At 48.3% G+C, this 8,736-nt stretch overlaps 1 protein-coding gene across 2 annotated transcripts in view; it reads left to right on the top strand.

Annotated features, from left to right (window-relative positions):
- The first annotated feature begins 2,139 nt into the window (after positions 1-2,139).
- Positions 2,140-8,736, top strand: part of ETV5 (ETS variant transcription factor 5) — a 69,180-nt gene continuing 62,583 nt past the window's right edge. Inside the window, exons 1-5 of one of the 2 annotated variants that reach the window (XM_010337686.3) lie at positions 2,140-2,234; positions 6,881-7,000; positions 7,136-7,223; positions 7,354-7,401; positions 7,495-7,545. In XM_010337686.3, the coding sequence (XP_010335988.2) occupies positions 6,956-7,000; positions 7,136-7,223; positions 7,354-7,401; positions 7,495-7,545 (232 nt within the window). In that variant the 5' untranslated portion in view covers positions 2,140-2,234; positions 6,881-6,955. Of the gene's footprint in view, positions 2,235-3,654; positions 3,841-6,880; positions 7,001-7,135; positions 7,224-7,353; positions 7,402-7,494; positions 7,546-8,736 lie in introns of those variants that run through there. The other variant, XM_003926981.4, reaches the window with a different exon arrangement.

Genomic DNA, 8,736 nt, shown 5'->3' with positions numbered 1-8,736 from the left:
GAGCTGTCACTCCCCGCCTCCCCCTTGCAGCACAAAGCTCCAAATTCCCAGAATCAGAGACTCTGAGAGATGGAACAATCCTCAGATTTCATCTATCCTGGAAAATGTGTTAGTTCCTCTACCCTATCCCTAAATCTTTCCGCATAAATGCCTTCTGTGATGGGAGACTCATGGCCAGATACAGTCTTCCTTGGTCGGACCACTCCAAAGATCCCAAAGTCCTTCCTAACCCTGTTCAGAGCTACAGTCTGCCTCCCTGATCTTGACCAGCTCTGTCCTTTACCACTGTGTTCAAATGATATATCCTGGTGGTCGCTGAACAAGAGAGGCACATACTAGGTCTGCCATATATGGGCTCTAGCATGTGACCGACCACCTTGGTTCCTATCCAGGTTCAGCAACCTATTTTTTTTTTTTTTTTTTTTTTTTTTCGAGACAGAGTCTTGCTCTGTCACCCAGGCTAGAGTGCAGTGGTGTGATCTCGGCTCACTGCAAACTCTGCCTCCCGGATTCAAGCGATTCTCCTGTCTCAGCCTCCCGAGTAGTTTGGATTACAGGCGCCTGCCACCATGCTTGGCTAATTTTTGTATTTTTAGTAGAGATGGGATCTCACCATGTTGGCCAGGCTGGTCTCAAACTCTTATACATCCTTATCCACTTGCCTCGGTCTCCCAAAGCGTAACTGACTTTCAAGCTCTATGACCACTGGCAAATTACTTAATCTCTCTGTGCCTCAGTTTCTCAACTGTGTATTGCAGAATGGAGATATAAATAATCTGACCACTTTGGTGCTATTATTATGAGGATTAAATGAGATAATCTGTGAAGAACTGTATAGACATGAACAAGTCATTTATAAAGTGCTAAGTAAACCCAGCTACTAAACTTACACAGACTGGGCTCCTCCCAGGCAAAGACTGGGTCTTATTCACCTCTGCAACTTTTTTGCCTAGCACAAGGTCTGGCTGAATATTTGGTACAAAATAAATGTTTATTGCTGGGCGAGGTGGCTCACATTTGTAATCCCAGCACTTTGGGCATCTGAGGCAGGCTGATCACGAGGTCAGGAGTTCAAGAGCAGCCTGGCCAACATGGTGAAACCTGTCTCCACTAAAAAATACAAAAATTAGCTGGGCATGGTGGCAGGCACCTATAATCCCAGCTACTTGAGAGGCTGAAGCAGGAGAATCACTTGAACCTGGGAGGTGGAGGTTGCAGTGAGCCGAGATTGCGCCACTGCACTCCAGCCTGGGCGACAGAGCGGGACTCTCTCTCAAAAAAAAAAAAAAAAAAAAAAAAAAAAAAAATGTTTACTGGGTGACTAAATAATCTAAATAATTAATTGGCAATTACTCTATTCTGGTGTAAATCCCTATGTATGATCATGTGTTCAAGATAACTTTATTTTGAAAAAAAAAACAAAAACAAAAAACCCTATCACCCAATCCTCCCCTGCTCCCAAATGAGCCACAATTTGTGAAATATCCAACTTCTCTTTCCAAGGTGGAATGGACAGCCTTGACTTGAGGCAAAGGTCACAAAAGCCAAACACCAGGCATCGAGTCCAACCTTGTGGAGGAAGTTGCTGTGAAGCGTGCTGCACGGTTTGCCTGTAGCCAAAGTTATAAAGTGTAATTGATGTGTTACGGTTTATATGGTGAGGATATGCGGCTCTGTGGGCTGTAAGCCTTCCGGAGGGTGGGAGCCTGAGAGACTTAAGGGTAGAGGAGGAAGAAAGCCCTTTTAGAAAAATGAGTTTAGAGAGCAGGATGACAGGGGATGGGATAGAGGAGGAGTGGGAGTGGGAATGGGGGTAGACGAAGCTGGGGAGGAGAAGGATCTGGGAGCTTACCTGCACCCTGCATCGAGCTAGGGAGACAGAACTCTCAGGAACATTAGCAATAAACTCAGAGCACAACTGTACCAGTGTAAAATCTCCAGCCACCAAACAGACACGGTAGCACCTGGGGAAAGAGAAAAGGCACTAAGGGAAAACTGAAGTCGGAAGCAAAATGTTCTACCAGGAAAGTAGATCTCAAGGAACTGCCTGTTAAATGTTCAGAGCACTTTCCACTCATCAAGTCCTGCCCCTTTCAGTCTTTCACAGTCAATGGCTTGAGTGTGCCTGGTCAGTGCCGAGCCCAGGACTCCACACGAGGGCTGCAGGTTGCTTAGCTGCCCATCAACATCTCAAGGGCTATATACGACAGACACAAGTGCAGATAGGAAAGAAGGTAGGCAACCTTTAACTGATTTTTATTTTTCTAAAAATCCACACTGCATTCCCCACAATGTGGGGGTGGCGGACACAGGAACTGCCCCAGGATTGGCCACCCCGGGACCCCCATTGCTAGGGGTTCTCTCCTAACACTTCGCATCTTTCCTCCCCACCGCTGGCACGCGGCGTGAACGGCAGGGCACTCCAGCAGGACGCGAACAGAGCTCCCTGACAGGCCCCCAGCACCTCGGAGAGAAGATAGAACCGCCCCACGGTCTTCACAGGAGGGGGTAGAGGGGGCGGAGAGGGGAGAGGATTGTTTGTTTATTTGTTTCTCGGAACACCCTGTTAAGAATCTCAGCAATTGCAGTTAGTGCCCTATCGTTTGGCAAGCAGAGCCGCTTCTCCCCGTTCCCAGCTGCACGGGATCTAATTCGCAAATACACCATCTTGCATTCAACACTTAAACGGAAAACAAGCAGCCCGGGGAGGGAGGCAAGCGGTCTAACTCTGCAAGCCGGTTTCGGGGGGCTTCGGGTTTCCGGGTCGGTGGACTGGCTGCGGCCGTCCCCGGAGAGGCTTTCTCTGAGCCCGAACCCCGTCTCCCCGCGACTGCAGAACCCACCCTGGCGGAGGTTACGAGGCGCAATTACAGAGAAAACGGGATTCGGCTGGGCCTTAGGCCTTGCCGGTATGAAACAGTAACCAAACTCTGTTTGAGAGCTGAGATTTTAAGAGGAGAGGCTGCGTATTCTTCCCACTGGAAACCTGCTTAAAAGAAATGAAGGCCTCTCGAAGGTAACTAAGATGAGAGGGCTCGGTTTCCGTTTTCTGCGTTTCCGTGGGCTGAACGCCCAGGTCGGTCGGCGAGTCTCTCCGTGTGGAAGGACGAACTCCTCTCCCCTGAATTCTAAAATGGTAACTTCGCTTGGTGCTGCAGCTGCGAACGTCTGGCGCCAAGCGACCCAATCCTGGTCGGGGCTTCGCTGGATGGAGAATTGGGGGTGAGTGGGAAAGGGGAAAGAGTCACGCCTCGGGGAAAAGTCGGGAGAGCCGGGAGAAGGGAAGTCACAGCGGCTCCTCCTGGCCTCGGCCCCTTTAAGTGCTTCACTGACTCAGCTAAGCTTCCCCCTCAGGTCGCGTTTTTTATGAATGAAAAACGTCCTTACATTCATTATATAAACAAGCCTATGCTGATTGGCCAGTGGCCCCCGGTGCATAAATTATGTAAAACAGATCCCTGAGGGGGTGGAGAGAGATGCACCGTTGGCCAATGGGGTCTGGAGTTGATGGGGCGGCTGGGCTGGATTTGCCCGCAGTCAGGGTAAACAAGAGGTGATGGACAGCCGCGGGAACGGCCTTGGGCCAATGGGAACGAGGCTGGGCTAGTGCCGCGGGCCAATGGCGGCGGGCGGAGCAGCGAACCGCGGGGGGCCGGGCCAGCGCTCCAGCCTGGTTGGCAGCTGCGGCGCAGAGTCCAGCCGCTGGTGCGCGGAGCGGTTCACCGTCTTCGGAGCGGTTCGGCCCAGCCTTTCGCCTAGGAGCCCAGGCCGGGTGCGCGCGTGCGTGAGCGCGCCTGCGCCGCCGGGGCCGCTGCAAGGGTAGGAGAGCGGCCGCCTCAGGTGAGTGGGCTCTGCGGGGGAAGGGGGAAATCGGAAGGGGCGTCCGGCCACGGGTCCAAAAGGCCCAGTCGGCGAGAGTCCACGGGCGGATTCAGAATCCTCAAAGCCGAGGTGCCGTACCTGGGGTGGGCCCCCCCACCGAGTTGGCCGCCCCCTCCCCCCGAGGCCCGGTCCCGTTTGGTTCCTGTGAGGCGTCGGGCGGGTACGGCTAACGGTTCCGGAGCGCGGGGCGAGCGGCTCTCCGCACGTCGTGGGGGAGGCGCCCCGGAGCGCGAGTGCGGGGGCTCCCGGGTGGATGGGGGATCGCGGAGTTGCGAGGCTCTCACCGTCTCTGGAGATTCGAGAGCCCCGAGGGGACTTGGAGGCTCGCGAGAAGAGACGCTCGGCGGAGCTCCGCAGCTGGGAGGAGGGGGCGGGAAGCAGTTTGAGGGGCGCGTCGGAGAGGCGCTGCCCCCCCAGAGCACCGGGAGGGGGTAAATGACACGGGCAAGTGCAGCCTGCGAGGGCGGGGGTCGACCAGGAACTTGCGCAGGCGTCGCAAGTTTCAGGTGGTGGGAAGTGGACGTCCAGTCGCCCTGCTCCCACCCCAGCAGGCTTCGGGCTTCGGGCTGCGCGGCGACTCTCGAGAAGAATCGGGGCGCACCGGAACAGCGGCCTGGGGGTGGGGGGGAGAACACGGGTGTGGAGGGGGTCGCACCGAAAGATGCTGGAGCCTCGCGGTTCTGGCCGCATTTTCAGAGGGTGGAGAAAACTCGGGGTGTGGGGGGGGAACCGAACTCCTGGTCGAGGAGGGGTGCCTAGAAGAGATGTTAGGGGTGGGGGTGGATTGGAAGCGGATGGTAGCGCCTGGCGCCGCACCTCGTTTTTATGAATGTGGGTGACTTTATGAATGAAGCGGGTTTCTTTCGTTGGCTCGCTGCTCCCTGCGGCTTTTTTTTTTTTTTTTTTTTCCTTCCCTTTTTGTGAATGAAGCATTGAGCTTTCCTCCTAAAACGCTGGGGTGAGGGGCCTGCGTCGGAGGCTGGGCGTGCGTTGGAAGTGGGGGCGGGGGCGCAGCTGAAGGAGTTTTCATGAATGGGGAAGGCTGGGAATTGGGTGGAAGTGTGTCTTGTTTTGTGAATGGGGCCCAGCGCGAGAGATCCAGTTACAGCCTCTACCTGATGTGGCGGCCGCGGCTCGCTCTCCCATTCATAAAACCGGGCCCGCTGCGCGCCACAGGGGAGGGGCCTGGATCGCGCCGCTGCGCTGTGCTAAAGTTTTCCTGGGGGCGCCCGGGGCGCGGGTGGTGGGGGTGCAAAGGAAGTGGTTTAAACTCCTGGATGAACTCGAGCCTTTCCTTCAGGCTTTTTAAAAAAATTATGCTTGGAATACAGTCTTTCTAGCCCTGGAATGTCTCTCTTCGGTTCGTTTATGGCAGTTTATTTCTTTTAAATTTTTAGAAGATTTTTTTGTTCTTCCGGGTGAAGTATTTCATCATGAGACTGAAAAATATCTCCCCCTCTCGTCTCCTACTCATTGTCCCTTTACCCCCAACAGACGTTTACAAAATATCTAAGGCCACGATTTAATCTGACAGATTTTCATAATCGATAGAGCACCGTCTTTCATGCCCCTCAACTCACTGATGAGGTTTCTCAGATTTGTATACGGTTTGGTGACATTTGAGAGAGGCATTATTCTGAATGTTTCTTGTGCTGTTTGGACTAGCACGCAGGCAGGCTGGCGCAAGTGTTTTTCTACGAAGTTATGAACTGTGTGCTATTTTACTCCTCTCTTTTCTTTGACTTTGAAAATACTCGAGACCTGGGCCAAAGTGCTGAGGAGGAGGCTGGCTGTGAAGGGTTTCCTTGTATCCTGCTTATTTATGAAAAATTTGATATGCTATACACAGTGTGAAAAACATGGAATGGAATTGCCCACTGGGGGAAAAGTTTCCTGTTTAAAATTTGTGTATACGTTAAACAAAAGAAATTGACCTCTTAAGCAGTTTAAAGCTGGAGTGAGTGAAATTAATGTTTTTCCACATTTTGTTGACTTAATGGTGTTATTTGGAGAATAAAAGTGTTTAGGAAGGTGGTACCTTTCTAAAATTGTTAGTTTATTCCACCCACATTAGGAGAAGTTTTCTCCCTTCTGACTCCACCCTTTTCCCCCAGATTCAACACTTACCAGTCTGAAATGGGTTTCATTTCATTTGGGGTGGGGGGAGGATAAACTTTTAAAACCTGAGTTTTTAAAGACCTTTGGTAGAGATGCATTGTAAACGCATGCAATGGAAGTAGTTTTTTAAATCCATTACTTCTCATAGACATTTTATTCTTTTAGAAGTTAGAGATGTCACAAATATTAAATCCATTACTTCTCATAGACATTTTATTCTTTTAGAAGTTGAAGATGTCACAAATATCTCTGTAAGCAGCCGGAGAGATATTTGTGACATTACAGATGCCACATCTATTTAGACTTCTTTTAAATAGAGTTTTGTGTGAAGATAAGTATACCTCTAATCAATTTATTCCAGGAGCTATATATAGTGTTTTAATACTGACCTACAAAATGCTTTTAGAAACACCATGTATGTCAAATCTTTAATTGCCAATAATTTGGAATACTTAAACCCAGTTTCTCTGCTTCCTGACACTATGCTGTCAAAAATTAAATCATCTCTTTTTTAAAAACTACTATAAATGCCATGGAGGATGTGAGAGAATCTTGAAATCACCCTTTTATAATGAAAATAAGGTTTTTTTGGTTTTTGTTTTTTGGTAAAGGACAGACAGTAGCAAATCTATATTTTAATGATTTTAAAAAAGAAAGAAATGATGACTGGAAAAATGGATTTGGCACGAAGTACCTCGTGCATCTCTGATACCATTAATCAAGCCCAGGATTGGTCTGTAAAGCTTACACCTTGAGTAGGTTTTAAGTACTTCACAGAAGGGTAATAATTTTGCACAGGCCCTAAAGGAAAAGCAGTCTAAAATTGTTTCATTTCTTTTCTCCCCCCTCTTAGTTAAAATCTCCCAAATTCATATTACAGGAGGATCCCGTTTCCCCCCCGAAATTACTCAATGCTGAAACCTCTCAAAGCGATATTAGAGACGTTGAAAGCGCCATGGATGGGTTTTATGATCAGCAAGTCCCTTTTATGGTCCCAGGGGTAAGTTTATGTGGCTTTTGGTTGGTTTTGTCCTCACTCTTCAATATGAGTCATCTGCCTGTTGGTTTAGTGAGTCGACCCCCTTTGGACCTCTTCACTACACTTGAGTCTGCACTGTCTGTTGGCCTCTTTCAGAAATCTCGATCTGAGGAATGTAGAGGGCGGCCTGTGATTGACAGAAAGAGGAAGTTTTTGGACACAGATCTGGCTCACGATTCTGAAGGTAGTAAAGCTTTCCCTGCCTATGTTGTGGCTTCCCTGCGTATGAGTGACTGCAGCATGTAGATTCTTCCCCGTCTCCTCCCTAGCAGAAGAAATATCTTCATTCTGGGGTCTTCTGTTTTCAATTTCAGAGTTGTTTCAGGATCTCAGTCAACTTCAAGAGGCTTGGTTAGCTGAAGGCAAGTTTCATGGATGTCCTATTTTCCATATAAAACATTTTACTGTGCTTTTTAATAAAACTTAAAGGTCTAAAATAAAAATCTATTTTCCAGCACAAGTTCCTGATGATGAACAGTTTGTCCCAGATTTTCAGTCTGATAACTGTAAGTACCTTTCTGGTGATGGCACATTTGTTCTGAAATTGTTTGGTCTCGGATCATCCATGTCTAGAATGTGCTGTTTTCAGCTATGGCCAGATTTAGACAGTGGTATGCATTTAGTTTCTTCTAATGATTCAGAGTTAACCCTGGAAACTTTTGTTTCATTTCTTATTAAAATTATTTCTAAAGTGTTTCTACTCTGTTGTAGGTTAGACTTACTGAACATAATTTTATCCTAAATTTCTTTTTACCTTAAGAATATTACAAAGCTGACTGGGTGCGGTGAACCATGCCTGTAATCCCAGCACTTTGGGAGGCTGAGGCAGGATCACTTGAGGGTCAGGAGTTCAAGACCAGCCAGGCCAACATAGTGAAACCCCATCTCTACTAAGAATACAAAAATTAGCCGAGTGCGGTGGCGGACACCTGTATTCCAAGCTTCTCTGGAAACTAAGGCAGGAGAATCGCTTAAACCCAGGAGGTGGAGGTTGCAGTGAGCCAAGATCACTCTCTACTACACTCCAGCCTGGGTGACAGAGCAAGACTCCGTCTCAAAAAATAAAAACAAACAAACAAACAAAAACAATATTGCAAACCTTTAAGCACAAAATTATAAATTAGCATAATATATATGATGTTGGACCAAGCATCTATTAATCAGACATTGTTTTATAGCTTTTTAAAATTTGTTTTATAAATTAAATCCTTGATGTAAATCACGAACCTGACATTTCTCTTTCTCTTAAAGGTGCAGAAAATAGTTATTGGAAAACTCCAGTTAACTTTGGCTTCCTCCAACATGTTGTCAATTTTGTCTCTACTCCTAAGCTGACAAGGGGTGGTCACAGGGTGGCCTGATTTACTCTTATCTTTCATGTAGTTACTGTGGCTTTGCTGTTCAGAGAAACTTTTTCTTAAAATGGCCACTAAGTGCTCATTACTGGAGATAATAAAATGCAGTGGGAACCTCAAAAGATGGCTTTCAGCACTGGCAGGGGCATGGTTAGTTTTACCCTGATCTTTGGGGGCTGTCCTCAACAGGTTTGGGAGCTTTTATGGTCTAGGCGGAGCTATCAAGGACAAAGCTAGCTGATGAAATTTGAGCAGCACAGGGCTGCTCTAGAGAGCATTAGTCACTGGCGAATGAGCAGGTTTAAGAGAGGCCTGGAGAAAATGCTGCCTCTCTTGAGAGTT

Source organism: Saimiri boliviensis, chromosome 8 (assembly GCF_048565385.1).
Source record: "Saimiri boliviensis isolate mSaiBol1 chromosome 8, mSaiBol1.pri, whole genome shotgun sequence".
Taxonomy (NCBI): Eukaryota; Metazoa; Chordata; class Mammalia; order Primates; family Cebidae; genus Saimiri; species Saimiri boliviensis.
Note: the sequence above shows the minus strand (reverse complement) of the source record. Positions and strands in the feature narration are given on the sequence as shown.